The 25541-nt window shown below is 39.5% G+C and overlaps 1 protein-coding gene and 1 non-coding gene across 2 annotated transcripts; both read left to right on the forward strand.

Moving 5' to 3' along the window:
* Nucleotides 1-912: 912 nt before the first annotated feature.
* Nucleotides 913-16388, forward strand: LOC141601719 (uncharacterized). The gene is made up of 4 exons (XM_074422016.1): nucleotides 913-1712; nucleotides 12173-12405; nucleotides 15502-15681; nucleotides 15820-16388. Exons 1-4 carry the CDS (start codon nucleotides 913-915, stop codon nucleotides 16386-16388), a joined length of 1782 nt encoding a protein of 593 aa, XP_074278117.1.
* On the forward strand, nucleotides 9331-9437 carry LOC141602965 (small nucleolar RNA R71). The gene has a single exon (XR_012524867.1). It is a non-coding gene; the product is annotated as a small nucleolar RNA R71 (small nucleolar RNA).
* Nucleotides 16389-25541: the final 9153 nt, after the last annotated feature.

Below are 25541 nucleotides of genomic sequence, written 5' to 3' on the forward strand. Positions count from 1 at the left end.
TTTATATTCTTTAAGGTCATAAGATCGGTCGATTCTAGTATGTCCTTTAGATCTAATCTAACATGCAATCGCTATCATTAAATTAGTTCTATTCAGTTGTCGTAGCCTTTACTAGTCTTAACCCGATCGGTGAAAATCCTAGTTTATGCAATACTAATTAATTAACCCTGCAGAAGCTAATCAACTAGATTCAAACCAACAAACTGAACAACAACAAAGAACAATTTAACTATCAATTCATCAATATAATCCCCTTCTAACAACCTAGATTCCCATTCACCCTAGGTGAGAGACTTAGCTACTCATACTAATAACAATAACAACAATAACGATATAAGAAAGCATAATTAACAACATAATAAGATGAACAAAAACACTAAAAAAACCCTAGAGAGAAAACCATGAGAGACAACTGAAGGAGGCTACGTAAGCTTGAGATTGACTCCCATGCTAATGGCGAGGAAGTCAAATCTTCAACGACAAAGGGAGATGACTTTACGAGGACGGAGCATCCCTGCTACACAAAATGATACGTCCTTAAATTTGCAAGAACAGGAGTTGGAAAGAGATCAGAACCATGCTGAAGAGATGGACAATAGCCAAAACCCTAATGAAATATGTCATGGACCAACTAATGATGTGGTTGAGGGAGAAAAGTCCAAAACTATGAACGAATTAATAGGTATCCCTGAACTTGTAATTGAGACGGAAGACGAAGCAGAATCTGAAAGAGAAGAGGAGGATGGTGAGAATACGGTGGTGTCTGAGATGCAAGAATGTTGTGAAGATGATCAGGTTACAGAAACAAAGGATATTCCGAATGATGAACAGGGTCAAGGAAAAGAGGAGACTGAAATGTTGCAGTTAGAGGATGGGGATGTGGAGGAGGAGGTTCAGTACTGAAGTCAAGCCATGGTATGCTTCATTCTTGGTGCTAACCCTCCATGGGAGATCATAGAGGGATTTATCAGGCGCATTTGGACGAAGTTCAATATTGACAAGATTTCCTTCATGCCTAATGGGATCTTTTTAGTAATATTTAAAACTATGGAGATGAAAAATAAGGTCCTTCAATCAGGATATTATATGTTTGACAATAAGCCATTGATTGTGAAGGAGTGGGTAAAAGATATGGAAATGAAGAAGGATGATGTGAGTTCAGTGCCAGCCTGGATAAGGTTACATAATTTCCCATTGAAATTTTGGGGGAAGGGGTTGCCCAAAATTGTCAAGAGTGATGTGGCTACAGAGGAGAGAACAAGGTTGGGCTATGCCAGGGTAATGTTGGAAATGGAGGTGGATCAAAAGCTGCCAGAAAAAATTGAGTTCAAAGATGAGAAGGGTGCTGTGAATCAGGTGGCAGTGGAATATGAATGGAAACCGATTAGGTGCATAAAATGTAAGGGTATGGGGCATGATAAGGAACAATGTAAACGGGGAGAACTGAAGAAACAAGAGGGTCAAATAGTTAAAAAAGTCTGGAGACCTGTGGTGTCTAAGCTAGCAGTGGAGCCAGCTGCTAGGAATACTGTTGTCCAGTCTGTGCAGTCACCTACAAGCCCTGTTGTTAGGGAGGAAGGGCGGTTTCTTACTCCTACTAAAAGACTTGTTAAGATGCATAGGGAGGAGAGGAGTGGTGATGGATATAGTAGTGAAAATTTTGGAGCTCATTCTTATAAAGAGATTCTTTCATCTCCTTCAAAGAAGACTGTGTTAGTGGTCGGACTCTCGAGGAGGTTTAGTTTTCGGTACTTGTCGTTAGGAGCACCTAGACCAAAACACAATTTATAACTTCACAAACAACTCTACAATTAGTAAAGAGGCAAGTAAAGGTCGGATCCCAAGGGACGGGAATTGAGATGAGATTTTCTATTGCAACTAGTGGTGTCTAAGGGTGTCACAATTTGGGGTTTGAAGTACAAGATCACTAAACTAAATAACAATGAAAGTAAACAAGCAAGATGATTAAAAAGGGATGTAAACAATTGATAAAAGGCACTAGGGTGTCATGGGGTCATAGGGGATTCATGGGAATTGATCATACAAATATATTCTCAAATTATAAGCAAGCAATTATTGTTGTGATGGATCGAGTTGGTTTATATCTTACAATCCTAGGAAAGTTTGGGTCCCAGAGCCGAATCGATTAGATTGTACAACACCTACAAGTCGACTTAATCTTCCCTACTCAACAATATGAATGGCCTAATGAGACTCGAGTTGGTTTATGTCTTACAAGTCTCATTGAAAAGATAGGTGATGGGTAAAAAATGCAAGGATTCATAGGCTCACATTTTATCAAACATAACATGTGCATAAGTTGAGATCACAACAAGCAAGCAAATAAATTATGAAAATATATTAAATTAAGCATGAATCATTCCCCATGTTGGTTTCCCCTAATTACCCATTAACCCTAGCTAAGGAAACTACTCACTCATTATCATGTTGAACATGCTAGCAAGGTTGTCAATCATACCAACAAAGTGAAACATGATGAGTAAATGAAAGTGATTAACAATAATTAAAAAGGGATTAAGAGAATTATACCTACTAATAATTCCAATAATAAAGCGAAGAATAAAAGATGTACTTGATGCTTGATTGGAAGGTTGTCAATCTCCCAATAATAACCCAAATAATCTTCAATTACCCAAAATAAAGGATGAACAAGAGAGAGATTAAGGAAATAAATGACCTCAAAGAATATGCAAAACAAAGGACTAAAGACAATAAATGACCCAAATATGCACTAAAAAGCATGGGAACAAGGCTAATTCGGGAACTAAATGTGCTTAAATTATGGTCACATCAAATATCCCCAAACCGAACCTTTGTTCGTCCCGAGTAAAGAGGTGACAAAGACTAGGACCGTTATTTAAACTAACCTAATAACATAGCCGATATGAGATAATTAGCGGGCCTCACTCCGCCCCTTCAACTCACAACAAGACAACCATGAGGTAGGATGCCTTCTTGCAAGGCAAGGTGGGTCTTGCCAAAATGGCGACACATCCAAACATTAAGCACACAAAATCAAGTAATGGATGCATCTACAAAAGAATAGCCACTTTCCTCATCTAAGTGGCGGAAATTATCTACAAGGGAAGCAATTCAAGGGTACACACTCTTTCATAGATGCAATTTCTTCAAACTACTAAGCCTAGAAGGATACCAATAAATCACCTCCAAGTTGTGTCAAGCTAGGGTACCTTTGTCCTCAATCGTTAAATGCTTTCGTCAAGAGTAGACTCCCTATGGTGTTAGAAACACTGGAGGATCGCAAAATTCCCCCTCTTGCCTAGACAAGAAGAAGGGTCGTCCCCTCTCTACCATGCACAAAAATGGATACGATGGATAAAGGGATCAATAGATATTTGAGTTTCATTTGGGAGTTTTCTTTGTTGTCCCCCCCCCCCCCCCCCCCCCAATTTCTTGTGGCATATAACATTTGAGAACACTTTCTTGCCATTTCTTTTTCATTTTTGGCATTTCAACACTTGACAATTTTCAACTTTTTGCATTTCTTTTTGAACATTTTCAAAGTCACCCCATATGTAATGAGGGTGGCTTATATTTGAAGCATTAGGAGTCTATTTTTGCTCCTCTTTTCATTTGATGCAATTTGCAAACTTTCTGACTTTTCATTTCATTTTTTGAACTCAAATTTTTGAACAATTTTCGTGCCCATTCCCTTTTTGATGACAAAATGTGGTAGAATATGGATGATGGTTGTATGGTTTCAAGGGTCACCTTGGAATAAACGGTAGCCAAGGAGTTATCACACCACAAGGTACTCTTGACTAGGCCTTAATCCATGGGTCAAAGGATACTAGCATGACACATCCTAGGGTGTTTTACAAGTATTCTAACAAGCAAAGTGTTAAGAATAAAAAGCATCTACTAGGCCCTATATACACTTGTCAAGCTTCCCAAATAGAAGGTTTCGCAAAATTTTTCTAACCATGCAAACTATATGCCATGATGCAACTAACATATATACAACCTAATGCATATGATTCTACCAACTAGTATGCCATATAAGCTAAATGCAAGTCCTAAGTTCATATTGTTTATACCGCATCAATCAAAATAAAGCCACATAGTCATTAACATAGAGAGGAAAAAGGAGATTGGAAAGATCATACCATGCGGTCTTCAATATCCTCATGTCTCGGATGTGGCGTAGTCGATCAATGTGAACAAGGATAGAACAAACACAATATATACAATAATATATACAAGACTACACTACAAAGGAAATAAACATGTTTTTGGTTTTTCAATTTTTTTTTTGGATTTTCGAAATTTTTGATTTTTTTGGATTTTTGAATAAAAGTTAAGATAGAATTCCCCATCCCCACACTAATATGGGCATTGTCCTCGATGGCCAAAATGATGGGAAATTATGCAAGTATGATGCATGAATTCTACACTAAATGCAAGCTACACTAATCTACACTACATGATGCATGGGTTTTTGTTTATGACGGAGAGCGTAATTTAGATTACCTCCCGTTGCGTATGCATGTACTTCCCCAAACCGAGATAGACATTATTTCTAATGTCCTAAAGTCGGCGGTAGTTCATGTACACAAGATGCAATGCATGAAACTAAATTTGTCATTTTGGATTTTCATAAGTGGCAACAATAAAATAAGAACACCTCAATGGGGCCGAGGTGTTAGTCCTCTATGTTGCTAGGACTCTCCAACCATGATCAAGATAAAATAAATAAAACAAAGAAAGAAGTAGACAAACCTCAAGAGGGTAGGAGCCTCCAAAGCTTGCTAGTCTTCCACCATATCATCATTGTCATCATCTTCCTCAATAGAAGTGGACGCATCACCACTTCCCTCTTCACTTCCTTGCTCACTTCCTTCATCATCTCCTTCTTCTTCATTTACCTCTTCTTCAATGCCCTCATCATCAACAACCTCATCACCGACAACCTCATCGTCACCCGATCTCTCACCCCTAGATGCACTTGGAAAGAAGACTTTCCTATCCGCCCAACTAGGCAAAGGACATGAAGGATCAAGTAGTCCTTGCCTAGCTAAATAAAGGAGGGGTAGATATTGGGCTAAGTATGCATCTTCCCGGTCCTTATGAGCTTGTTTGTGCATTTATTGCAAAAGTAGAGTCATGTAGTCATTGCTTGCTTCAACACCTTCGGGTTTGAACTCTTGAAACTTGAATGGATAGGGTGGTGTGACAATGGAGGAGGAGGGCATTTCAATTTCACCCCTTTGTTGACAGATGATGTATTCGGCTTCTTTTGAGAGGGGAAGAAGGTAGTTGGTCCGATGGACACTCAAACGGCATATCTTGGAAGGCAAAGTAAAAGATCTAGCATCATTGGTGAGCCACCCAAATTTGGTGTCAAGGGGATTATGCGTTACCCACTTGTACTTGTTAATCATAGCATCCATGTCAATGAGATGACCCCCTTTTTTCGCCACATAATTGTTATCCTTGTTGAAATTCGGATCAAAGTACTTGGCTAGAAGAGTGACTAGACCTCCATTTACGATAAAAGGGGTGCCTTGCTTTCCACAATCAACATTTAGCCATCTTTCCAGCAAAAGCCTTAGAGCATTGTAAGGCTTGGTGAATTCCCTTCCAATATTTAAGGCCGACTCAAGTAGAACACAATCGAGCTTGGTAAAGTGGTTAGTGTCTTTTCTTACAATGATAGTATTCTCGATGACCTTGTGCCACACTCTAATGCCCGGATGGTGGACTAATAGAGCGCGACTAGCATGAAAGTTCTCAAATTTTCTCCCGGAAATCGCCTCCCAAAGAGAAGCGGGGTCATATTTTTCGGGCTTCTTGTAATAACGAGGTGCATCACTAAGACCTAATGCTTTACCCAAGTCATCAAAGGTGATGCGTCTATTCACATTGGCAAGGCGGAACTCGATGTTTTCTCTAGTCTCTACCTTAGTTACTTTCAAAGAACTCAAGAATTCTAAGGTAAGGGAGGGGTATGTCAATTCTCATGTAGCAAACAATTTTCCCAACCCCATGGCTTTAAAGAAGGCTTTTGTTTGTTCAAGGCATCTTCACATATGAATTTGGTGGGTAGAATGGATTTTCTAGCATACTTGGCAAATTTATCCCTATGGGAGTTAGAAATGAAAACTACCTCCGGATAGTTTGATAATTGAGCAATTTCCGGAGTTGTTGATGTTGTTGCTTCCAAGGGAGGATTTTGTTGTTGTTGTACTTCCAAGTTTGCACTAGCAACCACCATAGCCAATGAGGCTTTCTTTGCTTGAAGGCATTTTTGCCTTGTCGAGAGTGCCTTTGCCTTAGGTGCCTTTGTTGATCCTTTTGTTCTTGCCATTGATGATTGTACCAAGAAAAGAGTGAAAATCTTCAATTTCCAATAATACCCAAATCAATTTTAAGATGAAAGGCTTTGCCTTTGTAATTCAAAAATCGACTCAAAGGTTGAAGATTTTGGTGCTTGGTTTTGATTATTGCTGGAAAAGGAGTGATTAATTGTTGTTGTAAGGAAGTTTGGATTCGATTTTGTTGAATTTGGTTGAGGAAATCTTGTTTTGGTGGTGGAGAGGATGAGGGTTTTTGTGGTTTTGGTAGTGTTTGAATGAAGGAATGAAGGAATGAATGTAGGCGGGGTATTTAAAACACCCAAAAATTTTGAAACTGCAGGGGAAGACGGGCGTCTTTCTGCAAAGACGAGAATGTTATTTAAGACGAGCGTCTTCTCTGCTAGGACGCTCGGATTCTTCGACAGTCCCAAATATTCAATTTTCAAGCTCAATTTGGACGGACGGATTTTGCCAAAGACGCTTGGATTCCCTAGAGACGAGCGGATTCCCCTGAAGACGCTCGGATTCTCCCTGGTCTACCCGGATTCAGTTCCATCCGTGCACTTGCATATCCTGTGTCATTTTTCATTCTTCAAATCCCGTGTTCTTCATTGTAGGGGCACTACTAAGGTATGAATAGCCTAGGCAAATGCTTTCCCCACACTAAGCTAAAGCACTACACATTAATTAAATCATTAGTCCCTCCCTCACTTCTCTCAAAAATGATAATTATCTTGATCAAAGCATAAAAATCCAAAAATGACAAAAAATGCAATGTAAGAATTAAAATGCAAGTTAGGGAGTTAGAAATATTTACAAATGGTGGTTTAGGGAGGACTCCACCAAACTCTCATCCTTAGTGAGATGTCATGGGGGCATGTCCAAGTTATTGTTGATGTTGCTCAACACCTTGAAAAAGTAGTCAAAAGTTTGTTCATTGTCATGATAAAGATCCTCAATAGATCTTTGCACTTGTTATCCTTCATCTTGGTCTTGATCGATAGCATTACCAATATAGGGATTGAAAATCCCTTCAAACTCATCATCCCAAATACCACAAACTTCATCTACTTGGTCACTAAAGATCTCTTGAGTTGATAGAGACAACTCTCCCACTTTCTTGTTTTGGCCAACGAGGCCATCTTCTTCATTGCTTGACTTTGGTGAGCTTTTCAAGCTCTCTTTGTCACAATTCACTTGCTCTTTGAATGGAGCATCATCGATTTTCTTCTTCCATTGGAATTCCGATTTCTTCCTATCATCCTTCCGGCTATAATGATCAACCATAAAACATGGTTCATGCAAACGGGGAGCTCTCATGGTCTTGTCAAGATTGAAAGTTATGCTCTCATATCCCACTTCTAGAGTGAGCTTTCCATGCTTCACATCAATCACCGCACCCGCGGTGTGTAAGAAAGGTCTTCCTAGAATGATTAGAATGTTGGAGTCTTCTTCCATGTCAACAATGACAAATTCCACCGGGATGAAAAATTTCCCAATTCTTACGGGAACATCTTCCCATATCCCTAATGGTGTCTTCGTTGATCTATCGGCCATTTGGAGTGTGATATTGGTGCATTTAAGCTCTCCCATACCTAACCTTTTACTCACCGAGTACGGCATAACACTCACACTAGGCCCTAGATCACATAAGGCTTTGTTGATCGTGGTGTCGCCAATGGTACACGGTATTGAGAAGCTTCCCGGATCTTTAAGTTTTGGAGGTGAACTTCCTTGAAGGATTGCACTACTCACCTTAGTGAAGGCGATAGTCTCAAGCTTCCGGATCGACTTGTTCTTTGTAAGGATGTCTTTCATGTATTTTGCATAAGCCGGCACGTGATTGATTAATTCCATAAAAGGAATCGAGACTTCCAAATTCTTCACAATTTCCATAAATTTTCCAAGTTGGTCATCAAATTTGGGCTTAACTTGACGGCTTGGAAAAGGAAGTCTAATCACAATGGGCTCCTTCTCCTTGGCCTTGTCTTCATTTTTCTTTGAAAATTCTTCTTTTGATGGTTCTCCATCCTTGGAGTTTTGCACAACTTCTTCTTTGTCACTAGCTTCCACAACTTCATCCTCAACTTGCTTCTTCGGTGCTTCATACCTTGTACCACTTCTCAAGTGAATGGCACTGACCGTTTCATGTCTTGGGGGATTACTTTGAGGTGGTAATTGCCCCTTTTGTCTTTGTGAGCTTGAAGATGCTAGTTGAGTCAATTGGGTTTCCAACATTTTGGTGTGAGCTAGGATGTTGTTGATGGTGATTTCCTTTGCTTGACTATCTTTTTGCATTTGAGTGAAAAATTCTTGTTGATTCTTTTGCATTTGGAGGACCGCTTTTTGAATATCAAAACCTTGGCCATTTTGTTGATTGTATGGAGTTTGATTTTGATAACCTTGGTTTTGGTTGTAAAAGGGTCATTGATTTTGGTTTCTCATGGGAGGTGGGGTGTATGTTGGTTGAGGGTTTTCAACATTTTGGCTTTTGTATGAGAGATTTGGGTGGAATTTGGTGTTTTCATTGTAATAATTGGAGTAAGGGGTACCACTCTTGTATGCTTGGAAAGCATTTACTTGTTCATTTGTTCCCCTACATTCACTTTGGTCATGTCCCAAAGTTCCACAATTCTCACATATCCCATTTGGGATTGATGAGGATGCCGTCATGGCATTAACATGATGCTTTGGTGATTTTGAGGCTTCTTCAAGTCTAGCCATAGCTTTTTCAAACTTCAAATTGATGGTATCAATGTGAACACTAAGTTGAGCACCCAATTGAGTAATGGAGTCCACTTCATGCTTTCCTCCTCTAGTAGCCTTGCGAGGTCTACTATATTGTGAGTTATGGACCGCCATTTCCTCAATCTTGTTCCAAGTTTGATTGTCGTCAACTTCGGTGAACATTCCATTTGATCCCATGTTGAGAATGTTTCTTGAGTCTTCATATAGACCGTTCCAAAATTGTTGTACCAAGAACCACTCGCTAAGTCCATGGTGAGGACATGAGCGACAAATTCCCTTGAATCGCTCCCAAGCTTCATACAAAGATTCTTCATCTCTTTGCTTAAATCCCGTAATTTGAGCTCTTAGCATATTAGTCTTTTCCGGTGGATATAACTTTTTGTAAAAAGCTAGAGCCAACTTCTTCCAAGAATCAATTCCGAGAGTAGCCTTATCAAGGCCTTTCAACCATTGTTTCGCGGTGCCAATTAGAGAAAAAGGAAATAAGACCCATCGAATTTGGTCTTGAGTTACACCGGTTTGAGAAATCGCATCACAATAGTCACAAAAAGTCTCCATATGAGAATGAGGGTCTTTACTAGGCATCCCCCCAAATTGACTTCTTTCAACTAATTGGATAAATGCGGATTTGGCAATAAAATTTCCGGTTAGATGTTGTGGTGTGGTAGTACCATTGGGTAGGTTCTCCTCGGTGGGTACGGAATGTGATGAAAACTTAGGCATTGTGGGTTGATTTTGTGTTGGATTTTGTGTTGGGTTCTCCTCACCTTCTCTTGCAAAAGGGTTGATGAACTCAATAGTGTTTGGTTGAATATCTACAACCTCACCAATACCTCTCAAAGTTCTCCTAACAATTCTTCTATTGTTTGTCAAAGTCCTTTCAATTTCGTGATCAAAGGGTAACAAGTTACCTTGTGATCTTCTAGACATGCACAATATCAAACAACTCGAAAATAATTAGAACAAACCTTGAGGAGTTTTACTTCCCCAAGGCAAAGAAAGACACAACTAATAACAATGTAAGAAAAACTAAATCAAGTTAACACCGTCCCCGGCAACGGCGCCATTTTTTATCGGACTCTCGAGGAGGTTTAGTTTTCGGTACTTGTCGTTAGGAGCACCTAGACCAAAACACAATTTATAACTTCACAAACAACTATACAATTAGTAAAGAGGCAAGTAAAGGTCGGATCCCAAGGGACGGGAATTGAGATGAGATTTTCTATTGCAACTAGTGGTGTCTAAGGCTGTCACAATTTGGGGTTTGAAGTAGAAAATCACTAAACTAAATAGCAATGAAAGTAAACAAGCAAGATGATTAAAAAGGGATGTAAACAATTGATAAAAGTCACTAGGGTGTCATGGGGTCATAGGGGATTCATGGGAATTGATCATACAAACATATTCTCAAATTATAAGCAAGCAATTATTGTTGTGATGGATCGAGTTGGTTTATATCTTACAATCCTAGGAAAGTTTGGGTCCCGGAGCGAATTGATTAGATTGTACAACACCTACAAGTCGACTTAATCTTCCCTACTCAACAATATGCATGGCCTAATGAGACTCGAGTTGGTTTATGTCTTACAAGTCTCATTGAAAAGATAGGTGATGGGTAAAAAATGCAATGATTCATAGGCTCACATTTCATCAAACATAACATGTGCATAAGTTGAGATCACAACAAGCAAGCAAATAAATTATGAAAACATATTAAATTAAGCATGAATCATTCCCCATGTTGGTTTCCCCTAATTACCCATTAACCCTAGCTAAGGAAACTACTCACTCATTATCATGTTGAACATGCTAGCAAGATTATCAATCATACCAACAAAGTGAAACATGATGAATAAATGAAAGTGATTAACAATAATTAAAAAGGGATTAAGAGAATTATACCTACTAATGATTCCAATAATAAAGCAAAGAATAAAAGAAGTACTTGATGCATGATTGGAAGGTTGTCAATCTCCAAATAATAACCCAAATAATCTTCAATTACCCAAAATAAAGGATGAACAAGAGAGAGATTAAGGAAATAAAACTTGTATTAAAACTTGATTAATTGTTGATTACAAGATTAAAGAGAGATTTGATTGATATTAACTACACTAAAGATTGCTAAGAAGAACATGCACTTCTAATTAGACTAATAGGGTATTTATAGTGGGGATTAGGTGCATAAATTAGGGTTAACTAAGGGCTTAAATGACGATTAAGTCCTTGAGGAATCGCCGGTCTCTAGGGAGACTCCGGTCTCTAGGGAGACTCTGGTCTCGGAAAAAGATGCGCATCCTTCCTTGAAGCTTGTAGAAGACGAACTAGACTGTATGGGAATCCGGGCATTTTAAGCACGGGACGGGCGGATTTGGGTGCTTCTGGACGGGCGTCCAGAAGGTGAAGACGCTCGGATTCATGGCGTTTTGGACGGGCGTCTTGTTGAGGAAGACGCTCGGATTGTGGGGGATGGACGAGCGTCTTCAGAGCAATCCGCACGGATTGTCAAACAACTTCATTCCTTCTTCTTTTCTTCCTTTTTCTTCATAAAATCCTTGAGGATTTCCTCGGGGATGCAAGGATCTTTTCTCATAATTTCCCATCTACTATAGTATGTACAAATGCCTTCAAATCTTGTCCCTCCTTGATGCTTGGTCATTGAATTCAATCAATTTAGCTTCATTTTGCCATGAAAATGCAAGGTTTGCACTCCTTTCCTACCAAGGACACAAAACCTCAAAGAATATGCAAAACAAAGGACTAAAGACAATAAATGACCCAAATATGCACTAAAAAGCATGGGAACAAGGCTAATTCGGGGACTAAATGTGCTTAAATTATGGTCACATCAGTTAGCTCAAGGTTACTCTCCCTCACATTTTTGTTCCAATGGATAGTACGGGTTTTTGGAATGTGCGGGGTATGAATAGAGTAGGTAAACAGAAGCATATTAATTACTTTTTACAGAATAAAGATGTAGGTTTATTTGGTTTATTGGAGACTAAAATAAAGAATAAAGCTTTCAATAAAGTAGTAAATAGTTTCAATAATGGTTAGAGTATTACTACCAATAATGGTTATCATAGTGGTGGAAGGATTTGGGTACTTTGGAAGCCTGGGATGTATAGGGTGCATGTCATTGAGTACAATGCTCAATATATTCACATGAAGGTACATGCATTGGTGTCTAGGAATGTTTTCTACTTGACTATGGTATATGCATTCAATGGCATTAATGAGAGGGCACCTTTGTGGGATCAATTGAGAAAGATTGCTAGCCAAATTTCTGGACCATGGGCTATAGCTGGAGACTTCAACTGTGTGCTAGCTTGTAACACCCCGTAAATTTGAAGACCTTTATTATATTTTAAAAGTAATATTTTAATCTATTTTAATTTTACATTAATTTATTTGAAATAAAATTTATTTGATAAAAAAATATAATCTTATTTTATTTTGAAGAAATGTAATTATTTTTGATAGTTTAGAAATGTTTAAAAGTGATTTAAACTATATTTAAACCTTTTCCTTTGATAAAATAGATTTCGGATAAAAGTCGTAATATTGGGATTTTCCCATTTCTTACGGTCGTTGGGTAAACGAGTTTGGATATTGGGCATATGAGTACTTAATCTTTTAGTAAAATCGTGTTTAAGAACTTTAATATTCTCGGAAATCGCGTTCGACGTATATTTCTAATTACCGTCGAAGCAAAACTCAAAACGTAAACAATTGACCCACCTTCCCATACCATTTGGACCGACCACCTACCCCCATTTGTCCCCTCTTTCACTTTTCATTTCCTCCATGATTCACTCTCTCTCTTCCTTTCATCAAACACCAAATTCTTATCAAAAATCCTCCTTACAATCCCTAAATCCTTCATAAATCCTTCATTTCTCCACCAAATCTCATAAAAATTATATATTTGGAATCCTCTCTTCAATCCTCATCTACTAGTAAGCTTTATTTTCATTTCCCCCAATTTCGTTTTATAGCTCATCTTTTAGGGTTTTCGAATTTAAGCTTAATAATTGTGTTTTTGTTGTTCTTATAGGTGAAGAATTTGAAGATGAGTTAGGTGACTCATATGTTGTTGAAGATGAAGAGTAATTTTGGGTTTTAGAAGCTTTCTCAAGTTATTACTTGTCTCTTTGCTAGCTTAAGGTAACTATTCCGAGTTACTCGACGATTTAATGTCACATTAATAGTTGTATTTGTTGTTTGTTGTTGTTTGTTGTCGTTTGTTGTTGTTTGTTGTTGTTTGTTGTCGTTTGTTGTTGTTTGTTGTTGTTTGAGAGGATCTTGTTGATAAATGAATGAATGGAGTAAGATGAGTATGCTTATGTTTAATTTATGTTACCCATTTGTATATTATTGTTTGGAACAAATTTGGATGAGGAATTATGTGTTGTGACAAGTCCGTCTTTTGGCTGGAACGCGTCAGTACCAGACCGAGACGGTTTCCAATGTTTCCAAAAATATGACAGATTGAACGGCATCGAAAAATTAAGTGGTTTAGCCACTTGAATCACTCAATTCGGAGTCCGTATGAGTAAATGGCGTCGTTTTATCGATTAAAAATTTATAGAAAAGTTTACCCTTGTGTAAGACGGTTATTTATGCTATTTTATTATGCGAGAATTTTGTGGAATTAGTTATTTTGTAAGTTGGAATATTTTCTTTATGTTGATAGTGTTCACATGATAGAAATTGGAATATTGCATGAGAATGATATTGTAATGAATGTTGTGATTTGGGCCAAAATAGGCCAAGACTCTGAGCTGGGCCAGTTTGACCGAATGAGTTTGGTCAAACTAGGTTTAAACCGGTCAGCCTCGATTTGACCAATGACCCGTCGCGGGACTCGGGTCGAGGGTTTGTCTTTGAGGTGAGATTGGTTGTTATTGGATGTTTTATGTTATGCCTTGATATTTGTAATTATCATTTCACATGTTGGTTGTTGGATGCTTTGGATGCCTTATGCTTGAGTCTTGTTGCCTCTTTGCCATTTTAGCTTGTTCTCATGGATTATGGTACTGTTGGTTAGCTGGAATTTGGATTATGATTGATATTGGAGATATTGTTGGATTGTCAGCTGAATATGCTCTTACGTATCCTTTCATATGCTAGGGTATGTATGATCATTTGTGTGTGCAAGTTTGGACTCTTTGCCCCTCTTATGGTTAATTGGGTGTCCTACTTGTCTTGTGTGGTGTGGGCTAAAGTATTCAAGCTGGGACTAGGTCCTAGGTGAGTATTTCGGCCTTCGCCATAGATAGGCCATTATAGTCTTTGACGAGTGTATGTTCACCGCTTAATAGCCTTTGTGTCTTAGCTTGGTGGGTTTATATCCAAGTTAGTGCATGACCTCCTGACGTACTCTTAGAAGTATGTGGTCAGCTTAAGTACTAGCCAACCCTTTGGTGGACTCCTTAGGGGTACTCATGTGTTATTATCATGGGTCTTGGATGCGGTAGTTTTCTGCATGTCGCTAGGTCTGCGCAGGTTTAGGACTAGGGTGTTTACCTTACCTCGTGTTATAGACTCGAGTTACAGAGTGACTATTGACTGTACTAAGAACTTATGCCGGTCTCTAGATATATTGTCCTTTCTTGTTTGATGATTCTATGAATCATAAAAGGTGAGATGCAAGCCGGCTATGGTTGATAAAGTTTGGATTCCTGGATGTTATGTGATTCACATGATAGTGTAGTATGAGTCGGTCTAGTATTCACATGCTAGGACTATGTGTTGTTATATTGTTGTTCACATGATAAGCACGATTGTCTAGCATCTATATGCTAAGGCTATGTGTTATTCATATTCATATTCTTATGTTTACATGTTATATTAATTATGACATTTCGTGGCTGGGAGAACTCGGAGTTACTCCCCACTGACTGTGGCTTTTGTATTTGTATAAAATGCGATTGACAGGTAGGTGATGCATATATGGGGTTCATGGACGAGCTAGCGAGCAAAGTAACCTTGGGACCTAGATTGGCTTTATTTTATTGTGACCCTTAAACACTTTTTATGTCATATAAATTTTAGGGACATATGTCTCCCTTTTTCATATTTGGGTTGTATAACTTTGTTTCGCGACTTTAGCGATGTTTTATTTATGAGATTTACTTTAGACCTTGCATGTTTGACACCTTCCCATTTGGATATTTTTATAACGAGTTCGGTTTCGTTTTCGGTTTTAAAAATTACAGGTTTTTACCCAAATGAACCTATTACAAACATATCCATGCAGTTTTTATCTAGAATTATGTGTTTACTTTTCCGCAATGAATGAGGGTGTCACATAGCTGCTCATGAGAGGTTTGGAGGTGCTATGTCTTTGGCTGAGATGGAGCCTTCAGAAAGTCTGTTGATGATTATGAAGTTCTTGACATCACTGCTGTAGGGTCTATGTTTACTTGGAATAATAAACAGAAGCTTGAGGAGCGGATATACAGTAGATTAGATAGGTTTCTGGTGAATAGGGCTTGGTGTGATAGCTTCCCTGATATGTATGCTCAATTTTTGCCTGAGGGGATGATGGATCATACACCGTGTATAGTTAAGAGTAATAAGGTGGTTCAAGGCAATAGGAGCTTCAAATATTTCAACATGTGGGGCAAGTCTAAAAAGTTTCTTCCCCTGGTGAAAGAGCAATGGAATCATGATATTGATGGGACTCCTCTATTTAAATTGGCTAAAAATCTTTAAAATCTCAAGCCAGGTTTGAAGAGACTTAATAGGGAGGGATTTAGTGATATTGAGAAGAATACAGGCATCCTAGAAAAACAGGTTGAGGAGATGCAGGTTCAATTGGGAGCTGATCCTTCTGACCTGAATTTGATAGGCCAGGAGTTTGGGGCCAGTTTGAAGCTTAAGGAGATGCAATGTGCTAGGGATAGTTTCTTGCTCCAGAAAGCTAAGAGTGAGTGGATCAAGGAAGGTGATACAAATACATCCTATTTCCATAGTATCATCAAGAAGAGGAGGAACAGGAATAAGATTTTTGTGATTGAGGATATGAATGGAAAGGCTTGTGACACTAGTGATCAGGTACAGTTAGCCTTTCTGAAATTCTATGAGCATTTGCTGGGGACTAGTCAGGCTACTAAACCAGTCCACAAGCGAGTCATTGATCAAGGGAAGAGATGCACCAGGGATTATCATGCTCAGCTGCTTAGACCAGTTACAGGGAGGAAATCAAAGAAGCTATGTTTAGCATCCCTGACATCAAGGTCCCTAGCCCTGATGGATACACTAGTGGCTTCTTCAGAGATGCGTGGGGAGAAATAGGCAAGGAGGTAGTAGATGCAGTCAAGGACTTTTTCCTGAATGGGAGACTTTTGAAATAGTTTAATGCTACTACTTTGACTCTTATTCCTAAGTGTGAGAGGCCTAAAGATGTATCCTAATTCCGTCCCATTGCCTGTTGCAATGTAGTATACAAAGTCATTTCCAAATTGCTTTGCACTAGACTGGCATTTGTGCTGCCTGACATTGTCCACACAAATCATGGAGCATTTATACAAGACAGGAGCATTCAGGAGAATATCTTAATTAATATGCCAGGATCTAATTAGGCTTTATGAGAGGCCTTCTGTGTCTCCCAGATGTATGCTTAAAATTGATCTACAAAAGGCTTATGACACAGTGGAGTGGAGCTTTGTAGGGCAGCTGATGGACATGCTGGAGTTTCCTGAGGGTTTTAAAAATAAAATCTTGCAATGTATCACAACTCCCACATTTTCATTGGCTCTCAATGGAGAGAGTTTTGGGTACTTCCCTGCTAAAAGAGGTCTGAGACAAGGAGATCCATTGTCCCCGCTGATTTTCACCTTGTGCATGGATTACTTGACAAGAATTTTGAAGTTTGCTGCTGTCAAGTACCAATTCAAGTATCACCCCCTATGCAAACAACTGAGAATCACTAATCTAATGTTTGCTGATGATGTGCTGATGTTCAATAATGGGGATGCTATGTCTATGATGTTGCTGAAGTCATTCTCAACGTTTTCAAAAACTTCTGGGCTTAAATTGAGTGCAAGCAAGTCTAATGCTTACTTTAATGGAATGAATGAAGAGCTTAAGAATGATTTTTTGAGTGTGTCTGGGTTTAAGGAAGGCAAGCTGCCTTTCAAGTATTTAGGGATGCCAATTCAGACTACGAGGCTAAAGAAGAAGGATTGTGAGTGTTTGGTGGATAAGATCTGCAACAGAATCCATAGCTATGGTACCAGAAAGTTTTCTTATGCAGGTAGACTTATTCTGGTCCAGCATGTTCTGAATTCTTTGCATTCATATTGGGCATCTTTGATTGTGCTTCCAAAAGGAGTCATAGATAGAATAGAAGCCATTTGTAGGAACTTCTTATTGGATGGTAGTGCTGAATACAGGTGCAATCCTTTAGTTGCCTGGGATACTGTCTGCAGCCCTAAGCAGGAAGAGGGACTGGGTCTAAAGAACCAGGAATTATGGAACAAAGCTATGGTTGGAAGGCTTGTGGATTGGATAGCAACAAAGAAGGAGTCCTTATGGGTTCAATGGGTTAATGCTAATCACTTGAGGGGAGTAACTGGCAGGAATATACAACAACTAGTAATTCCAGTTAGGTGTGGAGGAGGATTTGCAAGGTAAAGCAGTTGCTAGCTACTGGTTACAGTCAGGGGATTTGGCAGGTGCACCCGTCTGGTTATACTCCTGTTGGTTGTTATGAGTGGCTCAGAGGAGCAAGGAACAAGGTTGAGTGGTATAATGCTGTTTGGGATAGTTGGAAACTTCCTAAACACAGATTTATGGGTTGGGTCATAGCTCACAATTCCTTGCACACAAACAGTAGACTGAAGAAGTTTGGGATGAATGTTGATGGATTCTGTTTCCTCTGTGGATTGGCTGATGAGACACAACAGCAGCTGTTCTTTTAGTGCGCCTTCAGCAGAAGAGTTATACATCCTTTGATGTTGTGTACTGGTTTAAAGCTACCTAAGACTAATATCCTGCACTGGTGCACCCATACTCCAGGTCTGAAAATTCAAAGAAAGGTAATGAATGCCCTGGTTCTGAGTGCTATGTATCAGGTGTGGCAGCAGAGAAACAAGTGTAGAATAGAACAGATGGTGATGAGACCAATGCGTGTGGCATAGCTGATCAGTGATGACATGAAGAAAAGGATAAAGGAAAGGGACAAGAGGAAGATGACATCACATGAACTAGATTGGCTAGGGAGTTTAAAGTTTATATAAGTTCATGAAAGATTAGGCCTATCATTTTTGTAATTGAAACTCTTTTTTATATATAAATATAATATACTCACATTTTACCAAAAACAAAAAATAATAAGATGAACAATAATGATTGAATAAATATTAAAGAAAGATTGATACCATGATAAAGCAATGCTTAGATCCGGAAGGAAGAACAATAAAATAAACTAAACTAAGTATTTGAGAGTTTTCTAGGGTAAATTGTACTGTAGCTACGGAAAATAAAGCGTAAATAAACTAGGGTACGATATTAGGTATTTAAAATAAAACGTAATTGACTTAAGGAAAATTGTGGAAATTATAGAACTGGGTGGTTCCTCGATCGAGCCCGGCTTTACTCGATCGAGTCACCTCTTCCTCGATCGAGCCCGGATCAAGTTGATCGAGGCATCATTTGTTTCAGCTCCTTTCTTCATGTTTTTTTCTTAACTTCTCTTCCTTCATTCTTATGGATTTCCGTGCCATGCTTCGTGTGTTCCTCCATGCATTAAACGTCAAAAAGCGGAAGTATCAACGTTCTAACATAAAAGGCATGTATTTAATATAAATTAGCACGAAAATCATATCAAAAGCAATTAAGGTGAGGCGTAATATGTATATAATTATGACTCATCAACTAGTAACTCGGAATCCTCGATTTTCAGAAACAAGGTCTTGTCGATAGATCCTCTCTTAAAATCGCTTTTGAGTAGAAATTTAGACAATCTGTCGTACCAAGCCCTGGGAGCTTGTTTCAAACCATATAAAGGTTTATCTAATTTATAAACGTGGTTTTGAAACTTGTTGTTGAGAAATCCTGGGGGTTGCTTGATGGGTGAGTGTAGATACCTCATTTCTGCACCTCCCGCAAATCACCTGGTGATGATTGGGCCGCATGTTTGGTACGCGAAACGATTTGTGACAGTTCGTAAGTTTAACGTCAAGTGATCGCTCAAACACTTATGTCTACCTCTTAATTGTCATCTACGTGCCGATACGGTCGTTTTGGTAGTAATTAGAGTACATTTGGAGTCCGGGCCTAAAACCGTCTTCATTTACCGATAACCGTTAAAATGCCAAGTCAGAATGTTCTGGAATGTTCTGGATATTTCTATTCCATATTTTATAAATATTTTAGTCTTTGGCAAATAATTTCCCGTAATATTCACACAAAATATTAAGGAAAACAAAATTATTCCGTTATTCCATAAACTAAACACGGAAATCTTTCTTCCGCAGGAGGAAACCACTTGGGAAAGGATGCAGCAAGTGTTGCGCCTGTTCCAAGAGACGCAGTGCCTGCTACGCCTCTTCCCAAGTCTTTTTCTACGTATTTTTCGTATCTTTTCATATCTTTTCGAGATTCACTTCCAAAGTTTCTCCGGAAACCCTATTTCCTCCGTGTGATTAGTATAAATAGAGACCTTCGGTCTCACATATTTCTCCTGCGAGTGTAATACCCCGGCCCAAATCGGGTCGGGAGCGGTTACTTATGATAGCTCATCAGGCTGTGTACATGGCCCACAGATCAACACGGGTCCTTTATAGCGCATTTTGTCCTCACTCATGCGCATCCCAGAAACCTTCCCAGGAGGTCACCCATCCTAAGACTACTCCCAGTCAAGCACGCTTAACTTTGGAGTTCTTTCACATGGATGACCATAAAAGAAAGTGCACTTTGTTGATATGAGTAGTACTTCCAATCCCTTTAAGCACTAGTCATTTAAGCCTATCACTAAACCTCTTCAATTAACGTGGGGTGTTACAGTGAGTGTCCGCCCTTCTCTTCTCCCTTTGCATTCTAGACCACGTTCTTACTTTTTGGCGTCTACGTGCTTGAACTTTCGACCACGTAAGCTCGGATCCTTCTGAGTACCAGCCTCTTTTTGCATGACCGACCAATTTGACCAACTCCACCATAATCAACTTTAATCAATCTGTTTTAATTCCTCTTACGAGGGCACTTTCGTCTACATTCGAGTCGAGCATCACTAAACGTATACTTAGTTCATCTCGTTTCGTCAAACATGTAAGTCTGAGGGTATAAATCCCTATTTTATTTATTGTTATTTATTTATTGTAATCATATTGTAAGGTTTATGTCGAAAGTATTTCTAAAACCGATTTCTAAAGCTATGCTTTAAACCCTTTTCACGGATTAACAGAAGATGACCGTCGAGAAAGGACGCAGCACCTGCTGCGCCTCTTCGTGAGGCTGCCGCAGTTCCTGCTTTCTTTCTTCTTCCTTCGTCCTTTGCTGATTCGTTTGTTTAAATTCTTTTCCAATTGTTCATTGTTTATTGACGCAACTTAAGCATAATAATTCTAACATGTAAATAATTCATTAGTATTGAATCCGTCATTAAATTCCCGACTTAAATCCCAAATAATTAATATTTGCGGGTGTTCGTCATTTAAATCAAATTCGGTTTTTTAGAGGTTTGATTCATCAATATTGAGTCTCTGGAATTCATCTTTGATATATTCCCGTCTTTTGTTCATCATATCCATCATTAATTCATCATTAAGAACTTGTTAAACCTAATTAATTTGTTTAGTTATTAATTTGTTAATTAATCTCTCATTAATCTTGTAATTAATTCGTTCTAATCGGTTTCATCCATGTTTATCGCTTTCATGACCCTCAATCACATGTAAATAATCTGCTAATCACTTCCATTCGAGTAAATAATATTAATCAATCATTAAATTAACCAACGAACATTACAAATTTGCAATTCCGGCTTCACAGCCAGAACTGAGCCAAGGGACAGACGCAGCAACTACTGCGCCTCTTCCAGAGGGCGCAGCTCTGCTGCGCCTCTTCCTGGTTGATTTCTGTCTCTGAACTCCCGTCTTGCGTTGACCTAGTTTTAGCTTACGTATTTAATTAACTATTAATCGTATTATCACCCTTAATCTGTTTGTTTGTTTATTTATTTATTCTTTCTTTCTCAAATTATCCGTTTTAGAAGTATTTTCGACATAAATCAATTAACCCAATGTAATTATTGTAATTTTCTTTATTGTATTATTGTTGTAATTTTCTTTATTATATTTCATTGTGTGCCTTCACATGTAATTGAACTTAAATCCCGACTTTGACATCAATTGTATGATAAATTACTTGTTCACCGACTTAGTCTAATTTCTCACATGTTAGGATTAAAACGTTGGATGTTGCATTGCATGCATATAAATTGACAATATATCGAGTATAGATAATTTCCCTAATCATTAGTAGAGGCCGCTATCGAGACGGGCGGGATTAGGTGTTCGATCAAAAGAGCTTCCTAATATGTACCCTCACCCCTTACTCCAGATCTCTGTGAACATCCGTGTTCATTGGCATCCACGAGAGTCATTCTAGACATAGAATGCTAAGGGTAACGAGTTCTTGGTGTTCATGTCACTACTTTGTGTCTTGACATGACACGAGGTATTCGAACGGTTTCCAATTTTCCACAATAAATTGGTGGCGACTCAACAAATGCAAACGCTTGTTCTCCCCCAAGCGCCCCCGTGGGCCCGCGTCCACAGTTTGGCAAAGTTGGAGGAGGCTTTCGCCGCTGCCTTCGTCCAGAATGGTAATGATCAAATCCTACCCACGCTAGCTCGTCTCCAAGTTACTCAAGACCAAGTGTATGATCGCCTTGACACCATTGAGGGCCGAATATATGCCGTGGAAACGAGGATGCCTCCTCGAGAAAGTGAAATAGCCGATGACTTCGTGAACAACTTCAGTGACGAAAACCCTCCCATAGGTATGACTGCAGCTAAGAAACGACTCCAATACTTAGAGGAGCAATTGATGTATCTCAAAGGGGATGACATTTATAGGAAGAACAATCGCAAATATGAGGCTGTGAGTTCCAAGTTGCCAACCAACTTCAACATGACGGATATCCCGAAATTCAAGGGGCATGAAAACCCTTTGAACCATATCCGTGCCTTCAAGGATTACATGTCTATCAAAGGCATTAAACCCGAGATGTTCTTAAGGATCTTTCCTTCATCTCTTGACACCATCCCAAAACAATGGTTCTATTCGCTTGAACATAAGAAAATCGCTACTTGGGACGATGCCGCAATCGAGTTTGCTAAACAATACGCGGATAATGCTGAAATCCAAGTCAACATGCGCACTTTAGAGGTTCTTACCCAAAATGACAAAGAAGGTTTCACCGATTTCCTAAGTCGGTGGAGGAAGACTAGTACTCAACTTGTTGAACGTCCGGATGAGGCTACCCTTGTGGAGAAATTTGTGGACAACCTAAAGCCCATCTATGCAAATCGTTTGAGGTATCAAAACATCAAGACTTTCAAAGATTTGACCGTACTAGGGACAAGGATCAAAGATGACATTCGTAAAGGGCTCTTGTCCAAAACGATAGGTCGTGGATATCAAGGCTCAACAAGTTGTTCTTACGGCTCTACTAGCAAGACTGATGAAGTTAACCTCCTTGAGCCATCTAAGAAGAGTACCCCTCCAAGTAAATTCACAAATCTAGGGGACACGTATTCCAACGCTCTGAAAAGATTGATGAAACTCGGGAAACTTCAACCCATAGGCCCTACGCCCGAACCAGAAAAGAAATCCAAGTTCTGGGATGAGAATTCGTACTGCGAATACCATAGAGGTAAGGGACATGATACATAGAAATGCTAAAAATTAAAAAATGTACTTCAAGATATGATTGAAGACGGTCGCCTACCAATACCACTTGGAGGTAAGCCTAACAACACTCAGAATCCTCTTGGAGTTCTGATGATTACAAGTGACGAATCTACCTTAGATTGCTCACATCTCATCTCCCCGAAAGAAGAGGTGATCAATGGGATATGGACGGATAGTGAGGAAGATGTCTACCTCCAGGATATTCCCTTAATCAAGAGCGCCGAAAGCATCATAGATGAGATCATTGCCACACTTGACACAAAAATCAACACCAATCAGCAGCAAGGATGGAGAAAATCGATCAAGTGGACAAACAATCAAGGAAGACTCTTCAAGCTCACTACTGGAGAAGGAGAGATGTTCAAAGGAGAACCAGAAGACAATGAATTCGAGTCAGAGTCAGAGTCGGAGTCTAGAGAAGTTCCTAGAGAGTCTCCTCTTGTCGTCATTCCCACTCCCCTCGTTTCTCCTAGCTTAGTGTCGAATAGCAACAGTAGTTCGGGAAATGTCCCAACCGCTGTCCCTTTACCGCCACTGACCACAGATCAGATTTCTTCTTTGTTTCAACTTTTCTCAAATCTTAATATGAATAAATCAGGTTCTGCGTACCCTTCATGTTATCTTGAATGCAATTCTGTTTACGATGATAATGAGAATGACCCAGACCCTGATTCAATCGAAATACCTCCCTACATAGCCAAAGAAATACTACAAGAGGGGGAAGGGGGACCAGTGATAGAAAATACTGAACTCATCAACGCAGGAACTGAACTAGAACCCCAAGAACTTAGGATAGGGACAACCCTGAGCCCCACCGAAAGAGCCAATTTCATAGACCTCCTACACGAGTTCAAAGACGTTTTTGCTTGGTCCTACAAAGATATGCCAGGGATCGATAGGGACATTGCAGGGCATAGAATACCAATCAAACCAGGTTTCAAACCCGTGAAACAGAAGCTTCGTCGAATGAGGACAGAATGGGCTCTCAAGATAAAAGAAGAAGTCGATATACAATTCAAAGCTGGGTTCATCAAAGTTTCCGAGTACTCAGACTGGGTAGCTAACATAGTACCCGTACCCAAAAAGGATGGGAGAATCCGTGTTTGTGATGACTTTAGAGACTTAAACAAAGCAAGTCATAAAGATGACTTTCCTCTACCACATATCGACATATTAGTGGATAATACTGCAGATCACGCGTTACTATCCTTCATGGATGGATACACAGGATTTAACCAGCTCAAGATGGCCTTAGAGACATGCATAAGACCGCCTTTGTCACTCAATGGGGAACCTACTGTTACACGGTTATGCCGTTTGGGTTAATCAACGTCGGAGCTACATACCAACGCACCGCAACTACGCTCTTACATGACATGATGCATAAAGAAGTTGAGGTATACGTAGATGACATGATTGTCAAGTCCAAGGAAAGAGAGGGACATATTGCGAACCTTCGCAAATTCTTCTCAAGGCTACGAAAGTACAACATGAGGCTCAATCCTCAGAAATGCGCATTCGGAGTGACATATGGCAAACTCCTGGGATACATAGTCATCCAACGAGGTATAGAAATAGACCCTTCAAAGATCAAAGCTTTAATCAAAATGCCCCAACCTCAAACAGAGAAAGAAGTTAGGGGATTCCTAGGCAAGGTACAATACATAAGCCGATTCCATATCGAAGCTCACCATGATCTGCGAACCCATATTCAAGAAATTAAAGAAAATAGATCACACCATGTGGGATGATGACTGTCATAAGGCTTTCGACCGAATCAAGGAAATACTAGCCAAACCGCCAGTGCTCATGCCACCCCAACGAGATCAACCTCTTGGTTTATATCTCACGGTAACTGAAACGGCCATGGGCGCCATGCTAGCTCAAACTGTAGGAAAAGAAGAAAGAGCCATCTACTACCTTAGTAAGAAGTTCTTGGAGTACGAGTGCAAATACACACCACTCGAGAAGACATGCCTCGCTCTTGTGTGGGCAACAAAGAAGCTACGCCATTACATGCGTAGCTACTCCGTCAAGATATTCTCCAAAATGGATCTTGTCAAATAACTCTTCAAGAAACCCGTTCTCAATGGACATCTAGCGAGATGGACCTTGATGCTCTCTGAGTTCGATCTTAAGTATGTGCCTTTGAAAGTCATAAAGGGGCGCGCCGTTGCCGAATTCTTCGCAGAAAATCCCATCAATGATACACAAACGATAGACACCTGGTCATTTCCGGATGAGGATATTCTCCAAACAGATGTAGAGTCCTGGGACCTCTATTTTGATGGAGCATCGAACTTAAGAGGATTTGGAATAGGAGTGTTGCTCATTTCTCCTGATGGCGAGCATACACCAATCTCTGTCAAACTCGACTTCGAGGTGACAAAAAACGCTGCAGAATACGAAGCCTGTCTCATTGGATTACAAGCGGCAGTAAGTTTAGGCATCAAGAATCTTCGAGTACATGGGGATTCCTCTTTGATCATCAATCAAATTACGGGATCTTGGAAAATCCGAAGCGAAAGC

Source organism: Silene latifolia, chromosome 9 (assembly GCF_048544455.1).
Source record: "Silene latifolia isolate original U9 population chromosome 9, ASM4854445v1, whole genome shotgun sequence".
In the NCBI taxonomy this organism is placed as follows: domain Eukaryota; kingdom Viridiplantae; phylum Streptophyta; class Magnoliopsida; order Caryophyllales; family Caryophyllaceae; genus Silene; species Silene latifolia.

Coding starts and splice junctions, on each gene's coding strand:
- LOC141601719 (XM_074422016.1), top strand. CDS start 913: ATGGTATGCTTCATTCTTGGTGCTAACCCTCCATGGGAGATCATAGAG. Junction 1,713..12,172: donor TCTCCTTCAAAGAAGACTGT/GTTAGTGGTCGG, acceptor TGGTTATCATAG/TGGTGGAAGGATTTGGGTAC. Junction 15,682..15,819: donor GAGTAATAAGGTGGTTCAAG/GCAATAGGAGCT, acceptor ATCTCAAGCCAG/GTTTGAAGAGACTTAATAGG.